This window comes from Tachysurus vachellii, chromosome 12 (genome assembly GCF_030014155.1).
Source record: "Tachysurus vachellii isolate PV-2020 chromosome 12, HZAU_Pvac_v1, whole genome shotgun sequence".
Classification (NCBI taxonomy): domain Eukaryota; kingdom Metazoa; phylum Chordata; class Actinopteri; order Siluriformes; family Bagridae; genus Tachysurus; species Tachysurus vachellii.
Genome location: NC_083471.1, coordinates 16,958,305 through 16,980,188, shown reverse-complemented (window position 1 = coordinate 16,980,188; position 21,884 = coordinate 16,958,305). Strand labels below are relative to the sequence as shown.

General features: G+C 37.9%; 1 protein-coding gene across 2 annotated transcripts; it reads left to right on the top strand.

The window, feature by feature from the left end:
• Window positions 1-1,134: 1,134 nt before the first annotated feature.
• malt1 (MALT paracaspase 1) lies at window positions 1,135-16,688 on the top strand. Of its 2 annotated transcripts, XM_060883102.1 has the most exons (17): window positions 1,135-1,613; window positions 1,697-1,860; window positions 2,966-3,093; window positions 3,688-3,835; window positions 4,429-4,607; window positions 4,839-4,935; window positions 5,064-5,117; window positions 5,977-6,000; window positions 6,106-6,129; window positions 6,729-6,932; window positions 7,061-7,238; window positions 7,466-7,537; window positions 7,648-7,775; window positions 9,001-9,150; window positions 9,313-9,467; window positions 9,543-9,662; window positions 15,920-16,688. In XM_060883102.1, the coding sequence occupies exons 1-17, from the start codon at window positions 1,453-1,455 to the stop codon at window positions 16,373-16,375; spliced, it is 2,442 nt and encodes an 813-aa protein (XP_060739085.1). In that variant the 5' UTR covers window positions 1,135-1,452; the 3' UTR covers window positions 16,376-16,688. The 2 variants fall into 2 exon arrangements, with proteins under 2 accessions (XP_060739085.1, XP_060739086.1); XM_060883103.1 differs by lacking the exon at window positions 5,064-5,117.
• The last annotated feature ends 5,196 nt before the right edge of the window (window positions 16,689-21,884 follow it).

The window sequence follows — 21,884 nt, the reverse complement described above, 5'->3', positions numbered from 1 at the left end:
TCAGAATAAATAAATCACTGTACTGTATATTTACTAGCACGTTTAATATCCAAGAGTAAAGTACATGTACTAGCGAATTGTGTTACTCGTTTATATGGGAAAATATACACATTAGTTAATCAGTGGGCTATATGAGATATGGGCTATATTAATTAAAACTTAACATATTAATTATGAGTAACCAGTGAATAAATAACAGCATAATAAGCTATTAATTAGCCACTCTTATTGCAAAATTTACGTTTTAGCCTATTAATGCATTTAGAAAATCCTACTAGCTGGCTAAAGCTGGAGGCCAGTGATTAAATACACCATTAGGCTAAATACATTCATACCGAATACTTGTATTTATGATGTAATTTACTATACTGTATTATGTGGCATTAATTCTAATTGCTTGACAGTGAATCAAATGCCACAAACTCCTTATATTTCCTTTTTCTCCCTTGAAATCTGTGGTATCAAAGGCTCCAGAAATCAATTGCAATCCCTTTTAACTCGAGAATCTTCTTTTAAAAAAAACAAATTCTATTCATTGTATGCATGTTTCATTTAATATAGTGAATGAAAGCTAAAATAAATCTGTCTCTATTTGATTGGTTTAAAATGATCACGTGTGAACAAAGTAGTTGCCCTATTTTATCTACCAAAAGTACCCAGAGTACCAAAAGTACCAAAAAGTAAGATGAAATGTGTGGACTTGTGAAAACTAAGATTGAATTTCAGAACAAGCTGGTGTTTACAACAGGGGAATGATGTAGAGGCAGGAAGAAAAAGTCATTATTATGAGAAATAGCTTATAGACATAAATAAGTTATATAAGTGCTCCACTGTGCTAAATATAAAGCATGCATTAAAACATTAAATACTTTAAAACACATCATGCTTTTGGTCCTTATGCTTTGCATGTAGTGTTGAGTGGATTCTGCGTCTTGACTAGTGATGCAGCTCCGTCTGAGAGCAAAAGATCAGGAAGTGAAAAATGAACACCCACACAGAGGCTCCATTACAAACTGTTGTTTATTTTCTATGCAAGTGCACTACGAAGGGTGTGGATTCATGGTTTCTGCAGCCTACCTAGTGCACCTTTATAGCACATAGTGATGAATTTGGGATTGTTCTGAGTGGATTTCCCCCAAAGAAAACAGCAGTGTTTCACCTTCACCTGGAAATGTGTATCAGGTTTAGGGTTGTAGTTTACCCTCTTTCTGATTAATTTCTGATCATTTTATTCTCTAAAACCAACTCCTTAAACCTCCTCTAATGGGTGGTCTTTTAGGGTTTGGGTTTAGTGTCTGTTTTACATTTATTTCTGCCTTGTTTATATCTCTACACCGAGACGTTTCCGTTCTTAGTTAAGTGGAAACTTTCTAGCTCTAAAGACCTAAGTGTTTATCTTTTTTATTTTTTATTTATTTATTAATTTTTTTGCCAAATCATATTAGGTTCTAAATGAACAAGATGTCCCAGGATTATTATGACAGCTCAATGAACATAAATTTTCTAAAAGAATCCGTGTTAAAAAGACTCGTCGAGTTTCTTGATAAAGCAAACAATAAAGGATGGAGAAAACTCGGGGAGACTGTAAACAGTGGCCGGCGTTTCAAAGTCAGGTAAAGACCAGGATCACTGCAACACAGAGTTAAACAGGATCTTCAGTCAGTACCCATTGTTACTCCATCTGTTTCTCTCTCAGTTTGGGAAACATGCAGATGTGCTCGCTGAAGGTGTTGGAGGCGGAGGGAAGCCCAGCACGCAGTTTGCTGAGACTCATGGGGGAACAAGGCTGCACAGTTGGAGACCTGATGGAGTTCCTAAAAATGATGGGACACACTGAAGCTCTGCAGTGTCTTAAATCAGGTACATTCTCCCAGTCCATTGTTCACTTATTTATCTTAAATAAGGTGTGAGGATTTTCCAGGGCCTATAGGGAACTCTGTGCATAAGGTGATAATACAACACCCTGGATGTGACACACACACACACAAAGGTGATTGCTATTTTCCCACACCAGCTATAAGCTTGTTTTGGGTGCTTGGATACAAGATAAGTCAGGTATAATTTACATTATTGTCCCTAGTGTGTGATTGCGTGAGCGAATGAGTGTGTGTGTGCCCTGCGATGGGTTGGCACTCCGTCCAGGGTGTATCCTGCCTTGATGCCCTATGACGCCCTATGACGCACAGGCTCCCCGTGACCCGAGGTAGTTTGGATAAGCGGTAGAAGATGAATGGATGAATGAATAATTTACAATTAATGGCATTTAGCAAACACTCTTATCCAGAGGAACTCACATTTTCTTTCGATTTATACAAGTGAGCAATTGAGGGTTAAGGACCTTGCTTAATAAACAAGACAGAAATAAATGTAAAACCCAAACCCTAAAAGACCACCATTAGTGGAGGTTTAACGTGTTGGTTTTAGAGAACAAAATGATCAGAAACTAATCGGAAAAGAGGGAAAACTACAACTCTAAACATGATACACATTTCCAGCAGTGGCAGCTTGGTTGACCTGGGATTTGAACTCATGACATTCTGATCAAACACCTTATGACATTCTGATCAGTAATCAAACACCTTATCCACTATGCTACCACATCCTAGATTTAAAATAGTTTGTTTTTAAATATATGTGGATAACACAGTAAAGACCCAGAGAGAAAAAGAGGGAGAGAGAGAACTTTGGTTATCTCACCTAACTGGCTCAGCCCATTGTGTGGATATATTATTATTAAAAAAAAAAGAACAATTTCCCCATTTAAACCTCACAGTACAGTTCAAATGACTGTAAATTGAATCAACCATTCACATTATCATGAAGAGTTTTTAAGTAGTTTTAAAAAACACATTCACATTGTAAATCTAACCCTTATTAACTGTAGAACATTACTGTAAAATGGAAATGATTATTGGAATTAACATCAGTCTGTTCAGCCTTTAATAATTTTAATGGATGCCAACAGGGATACAAATCCTCATCCAGCCACAGTCCGTGGCGGTGATAGTTGGACACAGTGTTCGTCTCAGCTGCTATGCTGCTGCCACCTCAAGCTCCTCCATGCAGTACCAGTGGTTCAAAGCAAAAGAAGAGGTATGTTACTAGAGGAGATATTTGGCAGTATCAACATCCATATGTCGGATTAAATAAGAACTAATCTGAGTTGGACATGGCAAGTATATGACAGGCTGTAAATTGTGGCCATGAAGGGGTGCACATGCTCAATAACAATACTTAAGTAGGCTGTGGCATTCAAATGATGATTGATTGGTATTAACCAAGTCCCACAATTGGCCAAGTATACATTCCAAGGCAGGTTGGGTCCATGGATTCATGCTGGTGGCACCAAATTTTGACTTTACTATCTGTGTGCTTCTGCAGAAATTGAGATTAATTCTGCTGTTGTAGTCCATCCACTTCAAAGTTTGTCATGTTTTGCATTCTGAGGTGCTTTTCTGTTTCTGTTTGTATCTAATACAAAACCAAACCCGACAAGTGTAAAGCAAAGTAAAAATATGTATTTGTATAGTTAAGAGTCAATTATAATCAAGTACAATATTAATATTTGTATTGAATGAATTTGATTATATTGGATGTTCATATCACTTGGCTACCTTTAGATATATTCTTATAAATTTGCAGTCAGTATTGTTGTTTTTTTTTTTTTTTTGTGTTTAATTTCTTCAGATTCCTGGTGGCTTCTCTTCTGACCTTGTGCTGAGTTCTGTCCAGCTGACAGACGGTGGCTTCTACATCTGCAGGGTGAGCTGTGGTGACTACTTTGAGTTTAGCCGCTGGGTTCAAGTTGATGTGCTGGATGTCAGGCCAACATACGGTACGTATGCTTCAGTATGAAGAATTCACTTTTAGCTAGCTTATTAGCTAGATTAATTGCCTACACAGAATATGTGGATAGTACAGTAGGTACTGTATGGAGTTCAGAAGTACTGTCACACACAGCGTGTGATTTCTGAAGCACACACAAAATGTGATCAATTCTAGCTTTTTATAAAAATATCTAGATATATTGAAATTCTATACATTAGTCTGTGCTTGTAGCTCATCAGCCTGTGAGACTGTGTGTTTTTCTGCTGACATTTGTGTTGAAAGTGTTGGAAGTGTTGAAATAGAATGTCACCTTGCACGTATAGATGGCAGATATCACAAAGAGCAACCTGTTTTTTAGTTATTTCGACCCTAGCATCAGGAAAGTGTTTCCCACTAGTCTGTTCTTTAACTTTTTTTTATATTTGCATATGTTCTAGTATGATAGTTATTTAATGTATTAAATTGTATAACTTTACAAATTTGTCATCAAAGAATTTACTTACCACAAGCTTATAAAATGTCACATTGTAATCTGACCCAAAAAAGTAAATACATAATTTTATGTTTGTATAGTAATTTATGAGTTTCTTTTTATTCAAGGGTTAATGTCTATTCCTTCTGAGGGAAGACTGAGAGTGGTGATACAGCCCAAGCCTCAGTCTTTACTGGTAGGAGATGTTCTGTATCTGGAATGTGGAGCTGTGGGAAAACCACTGCCATGCTACCAGTGGTACAGAAATGGGGCTCCTTTAAAGAATGCCACCAAGAGGAAACTCAGCGTAAGAGACGAGTAAAGAGCATGCACATACACTTAGGATTTCTATACAAATGTTTGTGTCTGGCTATATTGAAACTATGTGGCTATGAAGCGAATTTGCTGGGCTACATATTATATGCAGTAAAATGCAGCTTCTGCATTATTGTATAAATAGAGTCACTATTGTTTTTCAGGTAAAGGGTCTGCTGTAATAAATAAGTACTTGAAGTCAAATTCTTGTTTGTTGGATTAGATCCCATATTTGATGTTGGAGCACCAGGGAAGATATCGCTGTGAAATCTCTTGCAACAATGAGCGGACCTGGAGTAATGAAGTAGACATCCTTATAGGTGAGATGATGACAAACACCCATCAGTCTTATTGCAAGTGATTTATAAAGCTATTCAGGGTTTATTATAGCATACCTTTAAAAACAATCCAATAGTTTAGTCTTCAAGTAATTGCTTTTATTCCGAAGTAAAAGGGCCGAAGACAGCCTTCCAGTTTACAGGGGCAACGGAGTGTTCTGAAGGTATTCAGTAAGACATAATGTTCTTCCTTTCTCGCTTTCTGGTGATTTTGGCCATTTACTTAATTCACGCAGTCTTGATCTTGGACGTTTATGAAACCAGTTCTAATCATCTCATACTCTGTGCATGCTGAACATGATATTCATACTTTGTTTTCAATACTCTCTTCAACACTCTTTTCATATTCTTCTGCTAACTGGTGGGATGAAGGTAGCAACAATTAAAGACCTCACTATGAAGCGGAGCGTCTGTTCAAAAAACAGGATATAGTGGTGAGGAAGAGTCATTTGTGTGCATGCATGCATACTAAACCTGAAATATGGTTCTATCACCTTTGGGTTCTTCTAGTCTCTTAATGTGTTCATACTTTCAGTGCATGCACATGCCACACTCTTGGAAAAACCCAACTCTAGCTGTTTTAAGCATTTTGTGATTTGTCCCTCTGTGGAAACCCTGAAAGAAGAGTACAAAAGAGTGTTTCTCCAGCATTAGACCTTTATCATGAATCCTAGGCTACCCAGAAAAAGAAGAAAGAATTCTTTTTTCTAAGAGTGTGCAACATTTCCATTATTTATATATTTTTTTCTTAAAGGAGATAAGAAAGCAGGAAAACTCTGAATACCGCTTTGTCATTCATTGAGTTGTTTTTGCCTAGCTCATACTTTCCTGTTCCTGGCCATGAAAAGCCTTTAATTAATGAAATGAGCAAATTAATGAAACAAGAAATCAGATTTGCATGTCTTTGAAATGCCTATGATTTCTGATGGGGGCTGTTAATTATTCTTATTTCCTGCTTTGCTTCTCTCATTGGTGTCAGGTTATATTGAGCTATTTCAATTTATTTCTTCCTTTTTTTAACAGATGATTTCATAGCCATCGGACAGTGTAAGTTTTTTCACTTCTACAATACTAGTCTGGTCCCTCAAAACCTGCCTTCAAGCATAGTGAATTATTTTTACCTAATTGTATTTTTCCGGGTTTAATTTTCAGATAACAGCCTTGAGAAACCTTATGGTGAGTAGCAAAGGAATTCAGTCCCCGTTTTAATGTAGCAGTTTATTTGTGAATGAAATTAATTCCTAAAAGTTTAAAGTAAATTTTCCTGAGAATTTACAAAAATATACAATAGAATATAAAAAACCCAAAATGTTCATTTGTTCTTTTTAACATAAAATAATATTCCATTCAATAATGAAAGGTATTAAATATAAAACTGCACTGTTGAATGCTTGACGCTAATTAGATGTTATCATTTCTGTAGTAACAGCTAATTGATAGATATCTATACGGTGAAATCCTTAGGTCCATATAAACTGAAAGCATAAAAAATATAGAATGACATTAAAATTGTGCCATTTAAGAAAATTAATTAAAATAGAAGCTGTTGAGGGGATGACTGTTTCTAGTTGTTTTAAAAGGAACAAACCTTTTTCTGAGATATTTCAAAACAAATGATTTTTTTTTTTTTTTTATAAAGAATACAGTTTTTTTTTTAATTAATAAAAAAAAGCGGGGGGGGGGGGGGGGGTCATAGTCATGGAACCTGTAATAATGCCAGTTATGACACCAATGCTTCCTGGCACAATTTGAACACCTTTTGTTTTTTGTCACAGCCACAGACAAAGTGGCCTTGCTGATAGGGAACATGTCTTATCAGAACCACCCTAAGCTGAAAGCGCCCATGGTGGATGTGTACGACCTCACCAACCTGCTTCGCCAGCTCAACTTTAAAGTGGTCTCACTGCTGGACCTGACTGAGTCAGAGATGCGTAACGCTGTAGACGAGTTTCTCTCCCTGCTGCACAAAGGCGTTTACGGTACTGCAGCCTCATTTTTGTAAAACATGTTTGACTGTCTGATGAGTCTGGGGTTAAACCAAGATATAGTTTTGCAGCTCTCCATTATTTTAGTACACTGAAGGACAACACTAAGTTCCGTTTTACAGGCTTGTTGTACTATGCTGGACACGGGTATGAGAACTTTGGAAATAGCTTCATGGTGCCGGTTGATGCCCCAAACCCGTACCGATCAGCAAACTGCTTGTGTGTGCAAAGCATTCTGAAACTGATGCAGGAAAAAGAGACTGGCCTTAATGTCTTCCTTCTCGATATGTGCAGGAAAAGGTAAGTTGTAATTTGTTGTATTGTGTAGAAACATGTTTATGAAGCATCTACAAATATTAATTAATAAATATAACTATAAAGTGACTATAAAGTAGTTGGTTACATCTAATCCAAATGTGATTCAATACCTTAATTAAATCATTCTTTAATACTGCATTTCATATTTTGTCTGTCTTCGCTAATAAGGTTTAATCTTTCTGTTATTAATGCTGTAAATGTCCATACAGAAACTTTCATGATAAGGACATGCCAAATGTTACACTCAAAGTCACAGCTAACATCGTGTTTGGTTATGCTACGTAAGTACCCAGCGATTTGTCATTTATTGTCATTTCCATGACGATTTAATACTTAAATGCAGAGAATTGAGTCCAGAAAATCTAAATGTCTTAATATCTTACTCTTGAAGCTGTCAAGATGCAGAAGCTTTTGAGTTAAGTTCCAGTGGATTCACCAATGGTGTCTTCATCAAGTTTCTAAAAGAGCGCCTTCTGGAAGATGAAAAAATTACTGTGCTCCTGGACAGAGTGGCAGAAGGTGTGGAGATCTTATACTGTACAATTACACCGCAGTAAATAACCATTCATTTGGAATTGATGCATTATGACAGAAATTAAACATGATAATGTGAGCCAGTCAACATCCAGGTACTGTGATACTTCCCACAGCAATTTGCTTGTTTTTAGTTTATTTATTAGTGAATGACATATTATATGTTTTAACAATTTATTGTTATAATTTAATGTTGGTGAACATCAATGAGACAAGTTGGTTCACTGTACAAGTTGGTTCACATTATAACAGCTATAAGTGCTATAAATAGTTGTTCCCTTATCAGCCTCTTAGTAAGATGTTTACTGAGAAACTAGAAAACACAAAGTCTCTGTCCTGAAGAACTTTCAATGTTGAGTAACTCAATGGTTCAGCACTGACACTGGAAACTCCTATCATAAATGTCAAATAAATGCCTCCTTAAAATCTTTTTTTTCTTTCGGCTGCTCCCTGTTTGAGGTCACATTGGATTTCGTGGTCTGTATATTAGGTTTGGCACAGGTTTTACGCCGGATGCCCTTCCTGACACAACACTCCCATTTTCTCCGGGCTTGGAACCAGCCATGAGAGTTAACTCTTCAGTGGCTTGGTTATTTCCCTACATGGGAGAGAGTGTGGGATCCTGCTGCTGGACCACCAGGAGGCCTAAATAATTGCTCTCTTAAATAATGTGTTTTAATTAATCCCGATTTTTTCTCTAATTTAGTCATGCCTAGTTTTTCTCTAGCTTAGTCATTCCACCCATTAATACACGTTGAGCAATCTAACTGCTGCTCATTGCAATGTGGCATTGCATTCTCAGAGGAAAAAAACATTCTCATTTCACCCACTTTCACATGCATGAGTTCACAGACACACAGGATTGGCTGGTATGACTGTGATTGATGGGGAGAGAGTAAGCCATTCCTCTCTGCCTGAGAGCATCAATAACTTTGCTTCCTTGGGCTTCTGGCCATGCCTGGCATCACTGATATTTGACTTTTCACCTATAAATTAGTCCTTTCTGACCTTTCTGACATCAATATGATAACCAGGACTGGTTTATGAAAAAAATTGTCACAGAAATCATTAATTGAAGCAAAAGACCTTGATAACATAGGTAATATTGAATAAGAATATAATTTTGTTTTGATATCTGTGTTACTGGTAGTCATACCTACAGTACCACATTCCAGTGTGGCTCGTTATGTTCTGTTGGGTTGTGTTATAGACATGGGCCAGTTTGATCCTACTAAGGGGAAGCAGGCTCTTGAGATCCGCAGCAGCCTGTCAGAAAGACGCTCACTAACTGACCCCATCCTGCATGTAGAGTGTTCAGATCTGGTCCAAGCTCACAGCCTCCTCTGGGCTAAAGCGCATGGTAAATTGTTACACACACACACACACACACACACTCAGACACATACATACATACATACACTGTGCTGTAATAGTAAAGAGGTGATTTCTCTATGGTGGATATGCTTTCAGAAAAAAATATTACGTATATCTGTGAAATCTGTTTGTTTTTATTGTGCTCCAGAGCTACCAGAAAGCATGACTTTGGACTTTGAATGTGGCGTTCAGCTAAAGATGGGATTTGCAGCCGAGTTCTCCAACGTGCTGGTCATCTACACCAACATTGTAAAGAAGCCAGAGGAGATGTCCTCATGTCAAGCTCACCTCATCGACCTTTCAGTAAGCACAAGATAATCTTCCGAATGTCTTTAGTTGTAGCAGAAATCTGTGAAGCATTTGTATCTGTTCCTGCAGGACCTTGACCCAAAGATGATGAATAAAGAAACCCCAGAGGAAACAGGAAGTTACTTGCTCTCAAACAGCCTTCCCCAGCACTGCCTTTATACCAGACTCCGTTCTCTACAGAAGCTTAAGGTACGACTCATTCGATTTGGGCTTGAAATCAGATTCCTAGTTATATATCTTAATATATATATGTGGGGGGGGCACGGTGGCTTAGTGGTTAGCACGTTCGCCTCACACCTCCAGGGTTGGGGGTTCGATTCCCGCCTCCGCCTTGTGTGTATGGAGTTTGCATGTTCTCCACGTGCCTCGGGGGTTTCCTCCGGGTACTCCGGTTTCCTCCCCCGGTCCAAAGACATGCATGGTAGGTTGATTGGTATCTCTGGAAAATTGTCCGTAGTGTGTGATTGCATGAGTGAATGAGTGTGTGTGTGTGCCCTGTGATGGGTTGGCACTCCGTCCAGGGTGTATCCTGCCTTGATGCCCGATGACGCCTGAGATAGGCACAGGCTCCCCGTGACCCGAGGTAGTTCGGATAAGCGGTAGAAAATGAATGAATGAATGAATATATATGTGGTGTGAAAAAGTGTTTGCCCGCTTCCTGATTATTTTTTTTTTTGCATGTTTTTCACAATTTAATGTTTCAGATCATCAGACAAATTGAAGTTTGAGGGTTTTTATTTTTAAGGGAAAACAAAATCACACAGGGCCATGTAGGTTTGGATTTTGTTTTCCCTTAATAATTAAAACCTTCATTTAAAAACTGCATGTTGTGTTTACTTGTGTTATCTTTGACTAATATTTAAAATTTGTTTGATGATCTCAGTCATTAAAGTGTGACAAACGTGCAAAAAGAAAAAACAGGAAGGAAGCAAACACTTTTTCACACCACTGTGTGTGTATGTATGTGTATACAGTGAGGAAAATAAGTATTTGAACACCCTGCTATTTTGCAAGTTCTCCCACTTAGAAATCATGGAGGGGTCTGAAATTGTCATCGTAGGTGCCATTGTCATCGTCATGTCCACTGTGAGAGACATAATCTAAAAAAAAAAATCCAGAAATCACAATGTTTGATTTTTTAACTATTTATTTGTATGATACAGCTGCAAATAAGTATTTGAACACCTGAGAAAATCAATGTTAATATTTGGTACAGTAGCCTTTGTTTGCAATTACAGAGGTCAAACGTTTCCTGTAGTTTTTCACCAGGTTTGCACACACTGCAGGAGGGATTTTGGCCCACTCCTCCACACAGATCTTCTTTAAATCAGTCAGATTTCAGGCCTGTTGCTGAGAAACACGGAGTTTGAGCTCCCTCCAAAGATTCTCTATTGGGTTTAGGTCTGGAGACTGGCTAGGCCACGCCAGAACCTTGATATGCTTCTTACAGAGACACTCCTTGGTTATCCTGGCTGTGTGCTTCAGGTCATTGTCATGTTGGAAGACCCAGCCTCGACCCATCTTCAATGCTCTAACTGAGGGAAGGAGGTTGTTCCCCAAAATCTCGCAATACATGGCCCCGGTCATCCTCTCCTTAATACAGTGCAGTCGCCCTGTCCCATGTGCAGAAAAACACCCCAATGCATGATGCTACCACCCCCATGCTTCACAGTAGGGATGGTGTTCTTGGGATGGTACTCATCATTCTTCTTCCTCCAAACACGTTTAGTGGAATTATGACCAAAAAGTTCTATTTTGGTCTCATCTGACCACATGACTTTCTCCCATGACTCATCTGGATCATCCAAATGGTCATTGGCATACTTAAGACGGTCCTGGACATGTGCTGGTTTAAGCAGGGGAACCTTCCGTGCCATGTATGATTTCAAACCATGACGTCTTAGTGTATTACCAACAGTAACCTTGGAAACGGTGGTCCCAGCTCTTTTCAGGTCATTGACCAGCTCCTCCTGTGTAGTTCTGGGCTGATTTCTCACCTTTTTTAGGATCATTGAGACCCCACGAGGTGAGATCTTGCATGTTTAGATTCTTCCATTTTCTATTGATTGCTCCAACAGTGCACCTTTTTTCACCAAGCTGCTTGGCAATTTCCCCGTAGCCCTTTCCAGCCTTGTGGAGGTGTACAATTTTGTCTCTAGTGTCTTTGGACAGCTCTTTGGTCTTGGCCATGTTAGTAGTTGGATTCTTACTGATTGTATGGGGTGGACAGGTGTCTTTATGCAGCTAACGACCTCAAACAGATGCATCTAATTTAGGATAATAAATAGAGTCGAGGTGGACATTTTAAAGGCAGACTAACAGGTCTTTGAGGGTCAGAATTCTAGCTAATAGACAGGTGTTCAAATACTTATTTGCAGCTGTATCATACAAATAAATAGTTAAAAAATCATATATTGTGATTTCTGGATTTTTTTTTTAGATTATGTCTCTCACAGTGGACATGCACCTACGATGACAATTTCAGACCCCTCCATGATTTCCAAGTGGGAGAACTATGTATATATATATATATATATATATATATATATATATATATATATATATATATATATATATACAGAGATGGGGGACTTGAGTCATATGACTTCACTCGAGTCGGACTTAAGTCACAAGTTTGAGACTTGAGACTTTCTTGACAAATATTAAAAAAAGACTCGACTTGACTTTGACTTGACATTCATGACTTGAGATTTGACTCAGACTAAATGACTCGAAATAACTTGTTTTTTGTTTTTGTTTTATCTTTTTTGTCCATTTTGTTTTTAAATCTGTTTTTAAACACACTCAAGAGTGTAATCTAACCACGTAAAGCAGCAGGCAAGCAGAGGGAGCACGCGCACTAACTAATAAACCTTAACAGTGGCGAAACATGGAATGCGCTACACCCAAAATAATTAAGTTCAGGTACCGGGATTTTGTGCAAGATGAGAAGAAAAGAACAGCAGTATGCGACCACATCGCTCACAATTGAATGACAAAGTTCTATCAAATTTAATTTTTTGCAAGCGCAATGTAGTGTAAATGGTTGGTCACTGTTTATGTGGAAATGTCAGCTTTTTTGCAATAGCACTTATAATTGGTCTTCAGTGTTAGGCTTTGAGTGAAAAGCGTATGGATTGTTTATGGGGATGCACATATATATATAAAAAAACATAAATATAAATATAAAAAACTTCAGAGTTGCAAGCACAGCCATATTCTTGTCTCGCATGCACATGCACACACAGTCAATTTAAAGGGATACTTCACCCAAAAATAAAAAAAAAATCTTTTATAATTTTCTCACCCTCATGATGTTACAAACCTGTATAAATTTCTTTGTTTTGATGAACATGGAGGAAGATATTTTGAGGAATGTTTGTAACCAAACCATTCATGAGCCCCATTCACTTCCATAGTATTCTTTTTTTCACTATGGAACTGAATGGGGCTCATGAATGGTTTGGTTACAAACATTCCTCAAAATATCTTCCTCCGTGTTCATCAAAACAAAGAAATCTATACAGGTTTGTAACATCATGAGGGTGAGAAAATGATGACAGAATTTTCATTTTTAGGTGAACTATCCCTTTAATTAATAAATTACACTCCAATCATCTCTCTCTCTCTCTCTCTCTCTCCAATAGTTAAATAACTTCAAGGTTTGTGGGATTCAATGATTTACGTTTTTTGGTTGACGTGATTGATTGTTGTTGTTATTCTGTTGTTAAAAAGGAAGGATCTAATTTAAGGATGTGTTCATGTCCCATTAAAAGGGAATGCCTATTCAAAAAATGCCATTTGGTTGCAAAGAAACCTTTGTACTTTTTACACATACAGCTATTCATTTTTAGATTTTTATTGTATTTACAACTCACCTGTATGTGGACACCTTTTAAAAATAAATGCATATAATCATTTTTGTTGCAAATAAAACTCTCATAGTCCATAAATACTGTAGATTTAACTTTGTTTAATATATACATTTGGGTAAATTATCAAACATCTGTATGACTTGCCAGTGACTTGCTTGACTCAAGCTAAGACTTGACTTGACTTGCTTGACATAAAGCAGTGACTTGACTTGACTTGACTTGACTCTCACAAAAAATGACTCGGACTTGCTTGAGACTTGAAGGTTAAGACTTGAGACTTACTTGTGACTTGCACATGTGTGACTTACTCCCACATCTGTGTGTGTGTATATATATATATATATATATATATATATATATATATATATTATATATATATACACACACACACACACATACACACACTCCAGGGTTGGGGTTTCGATTCCCGCCTCCACCTTGTGTGTGTGGAGTTCGCATGTTCTCCCCGTGCCAAAGACATGCATGGTAGGTTGATTGGCATCTCTGGAAAATTGTCCGTAGTTTGTGTGATTGCTTGACTGAATGAGAGTGTGTGTGTGCCCTGCGATGGGTTGGCACTCCGTCCAGGGTGTATCCTGCCTTGATGCCCGATGACGCCTGAGATAGGCACAGGCTCCCCGTGACCCGAGAATAGTTCGGATAAGCGGTAGAAGATGAATGAATGAATGAATGTGTGTGTGTGTGTATATATATATGTATGTATATATATATATATATATATATATATATATATATATATATATATATATATATATATATATATATACACATATATACGTATATATGTATATATATATATATATATATATATATATATATATATATGTATATATGTATATATATATCTATATATATACACACACACACACACACACACACACACACACATACACATACACACACACACAGTGTATGTTGTATGCAAAAGTTTAGGACCCCTGACAATTTCTATGATTTTCACTTATAAATATTTGGGTGTTTGGATCAGCAATTTCATTTTGATCTATCAAATAACTGAAAGACACAGTAATTTTTCAGTAGTGAAATGAGGTTTATTGGATTAACAGAAAATGTGCAATATGCATCAAAACAACATTAGACATAAAAGTGCATAAATTTGGGCACCCTTGCCATTTTGTTGATTTGAATACCTGTAACTACTTAGTACTGATTAACTGGAACACACAATTGGTTTGGTGAGCTCATTACGCCTTGAACTTCATACACAGGTGCATCCAATCATGAGAAAAGGTATTTAAGGTGGCCAATTGCAAGTTGTTGTTCTCTTTGACTCTCCTCTGAAGAGTGGCAACATGGAGGCCTCAAAACAACTCTTAAATGACCTGAAAACAAAGATTGTTCAGCATTATGGTTTAGAGGAAGGCTACAAAAGGTTATCACAGAGATATAAGCTGTCAGTGTCCACTGTGAAGAACATAGTGAGGAAATGGAAGACCACAGGCACAGTTCTTGTTAAGGCCAGAAGTGGCAGGCCACGTATATTATTGGAGAGGGAAAGGCGAAGGATGGTGAGAGCGGTCAAAAACAGCCCACAGACCACCTCCAAAGACCTACAACATCAACTTGTTGCAGATGGTGTCACTGTGCATTGTTCAACAATTCAGCGCACTTTGCACAAGGTGAAGCTGTATGGGAGAGTTATACGAAAGAAGCCTTTTCTGCACACACGCCACAAACGGAGTCGCTTGAGGTATGCAAACGCACATTTGGTCAAGCCAGCTTCATTTTGGAATAAAGTGCTGTGGAGTGATGAAAGAAAGATTGAGTTATTTGGCCATAACAAGGGGTGTTATGCATGGCGGCAAAAGAACACAGCATTCCAAGAAAAACTCTTGCTACCCACAGTAAAATTTGGTGGAGGTTTCATCATGCTGTGGGCTGTGTGGCCAGTGCCGGTACTGGGAATCTGGTTAAAGTTGAGGGTCGCATGGATTCCACTCAGTATCAGCAGATTCTTGAGAATAATGTTGAGGAATCAGTCACAAAGTTGAAGTTATGCCAGGGCTGGATATTTCAGCAAGACAACAACCCAAAACATTGCTCAAAATCTACTCGGGCATTTATGCAGAGGAACAAGTACAATGTTCTGGAATGGCCATCCCAGTCCCCAGACCTGAATATCATTGAACATCTGTGGGGTGATTTGAAGCGGGCTGTCCATGCTCAGCAACCATCAAACCTAACTGTACTGGAGATGTTTTGTAAGGAGGAATGGTCCAAAATACATTCATCCAGAATCCAGACACTCATTACAGGCTATAGGAAGCATCTAGAGGCTGTTATTTCTGCTAAAAAAAGGCTCTACTAAATATTGATGTGATTTTTCTGTTGGGGTGCCCAGATTTATGCACCTGTCCAATTTCATTTTGATGCATATTGCGCATTTTCTGTTAATCCAATAAACCTCATTTCACTACTGAAATATTACTGTTGCTGATCCAAACACCCAAATATATATTTATATTATTAAATATTCTCTGGACACTTACTGGGTCACTCTGAAAGCATTTTCCACCCTCCAACCCACAGGAGAACCTGGTTTTCACAGTCTGTCTGCAGGCTGAATTTACATCTTTAGATGAGCAGGTACAGTGGAAGAAAGATGTGGACATTGGCAAGCCCCTAATAGCAAAGCTGGACCTGCACAAACCCACCAGGAGGAACAGCTGTCAACAGACCTGCCTAATGCCCCATAGCCCATCCACCAGCCCAAGCCTGAGCCCAGGAGCTGAGCGACTGCTCCTCCAGGGCATCCCCTGTCACCACTCACAGTCCAGCAGCCCCTTCCTTCACGTCTGTGAGCCCTTACACAGAACTGCTGGGGCTTATGGGGACTCTCAGCAGGATGATTATGCATATCACTATGATGATAATTCCGATTCACCTTATATGCGTCTCCCCAGTGTGCCCATTGAAGCCACTGAAGATGTTGAGGATATGCAGAATAGGTTCATGGATAGCTTACATTTATACAATCAGCCTTGAACTACATATGCTGGGACAAAACCCAGGAAGAAAATATTTTCTTTCATGTTAAATGTCTTAGATTATGTGATAATGTTAAATATTAGTTGCTGTATATAAACTGTTATATTATCTCTTACATTCAATGCACTATAATATGGGATATTTTGAATCTGATAGTGGTTCATATTGTGGGTAACCATTTACGAGGTCTAATGTGTATTTTCCTAAATGTTTGCGTTGTTTTTGATTAAGGAAGGTGCATGAGAATTAATATATCATTATTTAAAATGTCATATTCTAAATAACCGAGAAAATATGTTATGCTGTTTAATATATAGTATATAAAGGAAGAATATCTTCTTCATAGTATCCAATAAAAAGGAAAACAAAAAAAAGACTTTCTGAAAATTATTACAATAGTATAACAAAATAAGAAGATATAATGGTACACACTCCGTCCAGGTTGTATCCTGCCTTGATGCCCGATGACACCTGAGATGTCACAGGCACAGGCTCCCCGTGACCCGAGGTAGTTCGGATAAGCGGTAGAAAATGAATGAATAATGGTACACATTACATAGATCCATCCATCCATCCATCCATCCATTTTCTGAACCACTTATCCTACACAGGGCAGGGACAGGCTGGCAACCGATTTCAGGGAAAAATTGCATATATATTTACACTATGTATAATAGATATATATGTAATTATAATAGATAGATGATAGATAGATACCAACACCAATCAGCCTACAATGCATGACTTTGGACTGAGGGAGGAAAACAGTGTACCTGGGGAAAACCCACAAAGCACAGGGACAACATGTAAACTCTAAACACACATGATGGAGGAAGGAATCAAACCCCCAATCCCAGATGAGTAATTAAGCTAATAAATTTAAAATAAATTTATGATGTGGTAGCCTAGTGGTTTTGGTGTTGGAATACTGATTGGAAAGTTTTGAGTTCAAATCCCAGGTCCACCAAGCTGCCAATGCTGGGCCCCTTGAGCAAGGCCCTTAACCCTCAATTGCTCATCTGTATAAAATAAGATAAAGTGAGTTGCTCTTCATAAGGGCATCAGTCAAATGCTGTAAAGGTCCATTTTATTACATTTCCAAGCTTTACATTTGTATTAATCATCTTTTATCTAGTAGCTGACTTTTACATTTTCCAATACTAAAATTATATTTTAATCAAGCAGATTTCAGTCCATAGATATCAAAAATATATTTGGACTGTAGCAGTGGTGTGGTCCTCAAAAAAAAGTGGTATACTACTACCCCTGCCCACCTCATAAACCCCCTGTTCCCTGCCACGCTACCAAAACAAGAAAAGCAAAAACAACACACAGAAGTCAATGTTTGCATTTACATGCATGTCATTTACATGCATGACATTAACATTAATGCCTTTAACAGACACTTTTATCCAAAGAAACTCACAGTGCATTTGAGTTACATACATTTTTTCAGTATCTGTGTTCCCTGTGAATCGAATCCACAACCTTTGCGATGCTAACGTAAAGCTCTACCATAATGCACTCATACACTTATATAAAAACTATTTTGACATTCAATTACGCATTGTTTGTTCAGTTACAGTATGTTCCAAACATTTTTTCTATCTATTGTAACATGGACTGTGGAAAAGTGGCATAAGGTTGATTTTTTGATGAATCGTCTATTGAACTGTATCCCAATCATCGCAAATACTGCAGAAGACCTGTTGGAACCCGCATGGACCCAAGATTCACACAGAAAACAGTCAAGTTCAGTGGAGGAAAAATAATTGTTTGGGGTTACATTCAGTATGGGGGCGTGCGGGAGATCAGCAGAGTGGATGGCAACATCAAAAGCCTGAGGTATCAAGACATTCTTGCTGCCCATTACATACCACAGGAGAGGGCAAATTCTTCAGCAGGATGGTGCTCCTTCTCATACTTCAGCCTCCACCTTTCTATCCTAATTAAATAATTAAAAATCAAGGCATGATAAGATTTTATTTTGGTAAAATAAGCTTAATCTAGAGACCTTTGCCTTTCATATAAGCCACTTCTGATTCCAAATGATCAACTAGAAGTAAAGTTATTATCTGTTGTTCCTACAACTTAGATAGGCAACAAGACTTTTGTCAGGGAGTGTATGGATAAATTTAAAGTAATTAAATATTTCAATATATTTATGCATTACAGGATTCCTAAAGCAAATATTTTATAAATAGAATTTACATATTTCTCCCTTATAGATTCAGTGTGGAACCTGCACAAAATGGTTCCACATAAAATGCCTTAAGATGACAGAAGCACAAATACCGAGCAGATATATCCCTTGGTATTGTGCATTGTGCATTGAGCTAAAGCAAGTAAAGAGACCACAGAGTTTAACAATATCTGTAATAGCTCTTATATAAGCAGCAGGATCACATATGTTTGACAAAAGCTGATTTACACATTGAAGTTTGCATCACAGTGAAATGTATATTGTTGTATATTGTTTATAATGCAAACAATAAAAATAATCAAAAAGCAAGGTTTCTCAAAATAAGTGTTGTAGTATAACTATCAGGACATCAGTGATGTGTGAGCTGAATTCGGTGACAGTACAGTGTATTACAGTGAAGTTATTGTTTTTTTTTATTATGAAAAATCATAAAAATGATACAAAAAGACAATTCTCCCAAATAAGTGTTGTAGCATAACTATAAGTGATGTGTGAGCTGAATTTGGTGACAGTACAGTGTATTACAGTGAAGTTATTTGACTGTACAAGTGGGTATACCGAGGGTATACGCTAATATTAAGCCATAGAAGTCGTTATACGCAAACAGCCCTGGGGAAAAAGTAAGCATACGCCGTATACGTGCGTATGGCCCCGACTACACCACTGGTTTATAGATCTCAGAAAAGGCACCTCGCGTTGTGATTTATACGTAATCAAACCTTCCCACTGTTGAAGAGGTGGTTAGGGTTGCCACCCCTCCCGTGAAATACGGAATCGTCCCGTATTTACAGGCAAAATGACGCGTCACGTATCAAATCAATAAGGGACGCAATTTGTCCCGTATTTTACATAGGTCCACATTATACAGCATCCCATGCAAATCACCCCACCCGTATTGTGTGGAGACGCGTCCTATTCTGCCCCTGATTGGGTAATACTCGTTGCCATCGTTGGTTTGATTGGTTTGTTTAGGGTTACGGGCCGTGAATCACGGCCAATCAGAGTCAGAGGAGGGCGGGACGCCGCCTCGCCGGTTCATGGAAGATCTTTTACAAGTTTGCAAGTTATAATTACTAAGTTATGGATCTGTTAATTTAATAATAAGTTAATAAAATATGGTTCACATCTCACAAGTTCCTCCAAAAGCTTATTTTTTGTGTTCTCAGTCACACTTTGTTGGCGTATATTTATTCTTGTCATAGCTGTGTATTCAATATGACCACTTAAGTTGTGATAGTGAGAGACTGAGTGCATCTGTTCACACTGATTTCAATAGCAGATATCTTATTATAATGTCCATTGGTATCAATCTTAATATTTTTATGAATACATGTTTTAAGTTATGATATACCACCACTGGCACGCCATCGGGACTGTGGTCATCGTGGCCCCGAGGGGTTTGGCCCCCGCTGTGGCAGGCGTCCCTTATTTTTCTGTATTGAAGGTGGCAACCCTAGAGGTGATGCTGAGGGAAAGCCAGGAAAACATTTTTGAACAAAATGCCTAACTTGAAAATATCTAAAGAGGTGGCTGGCAGGTAGCCCATACAATAACAACAAATTAGCAAAACTGTTAAAAAATCCCTCTGTGTAAAAGTCAAGAAAACAGTGTATACCTTTGCTATACCACACTGAGAAAAAAGAATCCAGACATGAAGGGGGAAAAAGATGATTGCTACATAAAGGACCTAAAGGAGAAGCAGTTACAAACTTGAAAAGTTTCCTAAATTGATACCAGATTTTTAAAGTATTAAATACAACAGAATTTTTAACATACGAAGAAGTTTTAATTGGAAGAGAAGAGTATATAAGAGCAGGTATAGAGGATGAGGAAGAACATGACTGGGCTTCTAACTTAGACCATGCTAAATGAGGTGACTCAATCCAGCACCGTATCTTATGAATGTGTGCTGCCCAGTAATAAAACTGAAAATTTGGTTGTGCCAGACCACCGCTAGACTTACTGTACATCTCTGGAGTAATGACTTACGCACCCTGGGACATCCCCCAGACCAAATGAAAGCATTAATCGTTTTATCGAAATAAAAAAAAGAAATTTAGGCAGAACATTCATTTTTATAGCATTAATCTTCCCAATCAGAGACAAAGGCAGACTATTACATCTATGAAGATCAGACTTCATTTTAGTTATGAGTGAAGTAAAGTTTGCAGAAAAAAGACCTGAAAATTTAGGTGTCACATTAATACCAAGATATCTAAATCCAGTGGGACTGATTTTGTCCAGATGCTTAAGTTGCAAAGCAGTTGTGTTAATTGGATAACATTCACTCTTCTGAAAATTGAATTTATATCCAGAAAAGGAGCTGAATGTATCAAGAGTGGACAAGATACCAGGTAGACCAGATACAGGGTCAGATACACAGAGCAACAAATCATCTGCATACAATGATAGTCTGTGTTCGATGCCAGTCCTAGTGATGCCTTTAAATGAAGTAGAGGATCGTAATGAAATGGCCAATGGTTCAATGCCAAGGCAAATAAAGATGGAGAGAGAAGGCAGCCCTGACGTGTCCCATGTTTCAATGGAAAATACTCTGAGCGCACATTGTTTGAATGCTAGCTTGAGGTGATGTATAAAGTAATTTTACCCAACTAATAAATTTATTACCAAAACCATTTTTTTTTAATACAGCAAATAAATACTCCCACTCTACCCTATCAAATGCTTTTTCGTCATCCACTGAAATCACAATCTCAGGTACCGTCTCGGAATGTACTGTATGAATAATATTTAAAAGAGTGCGAGTATTAAAAAATAAATGACGTCCCTTAATAAAACCGTTTTGCTCCTCAGAAATAATGCTGGGCAACACTCTGTCTAGGTGCAGAGCTATAGTTTTTGCCAGAACTTTAACATCAGCATTTAACAAAGATAGAGGCCTATAGGAACCACACAAAGTTGGATCTTTGTCACTCTTCAAAAGAAGAGCTATCGAAGCTTGGGTCATAGTAGTTGGGAGCAAACCATTTTCCAAGGATTCATTAAACACTGACAAAAGTAGAGGTGCTAATTTATTAACAAATTTTTTGAAGAACTCAACAGGATACCCATCAGGTCCCGGGGCTTTATTGGACTGCATCGCTTTAATTGAGAATTTTATTTCTTCCAGGGAGAGTGGGGCATCTAGTTCTTGTACATGGTCAGACTCAATGGTAGGGTTTTCAAGGTTGTCCAAAAACTGATTCATAATAGCAGTATCAGCCGGAAATTCAGATTTATACAAAGAGGTATAAAATGATTTGAACGTGGCATTAATTTCTACTGGGTCTGTTACAATTACAT

Coding starts and splice junctions, on each gene's coding strand:
- malt1 (XM_060883102.1), top strand. CDS start 1,453: ATGAACAAGATGTCCCAGGATTATTATGACAGCTCAATGAACATAAAT. Junction 5,118..5,976: donor GGCAACGGAGTGTTCTGAAG/GTATTCAGTAAG, acceptor TTTTTTTAACAG/ATGATTTCATAGCCATCGGA. Junction 9,663..15,919: donor GTTCTCTACAGAAGCTTAAG/GTACGACTCATT, acceptor TCCAACCCACAG/GAGAACCTGGTTTTCACAGT.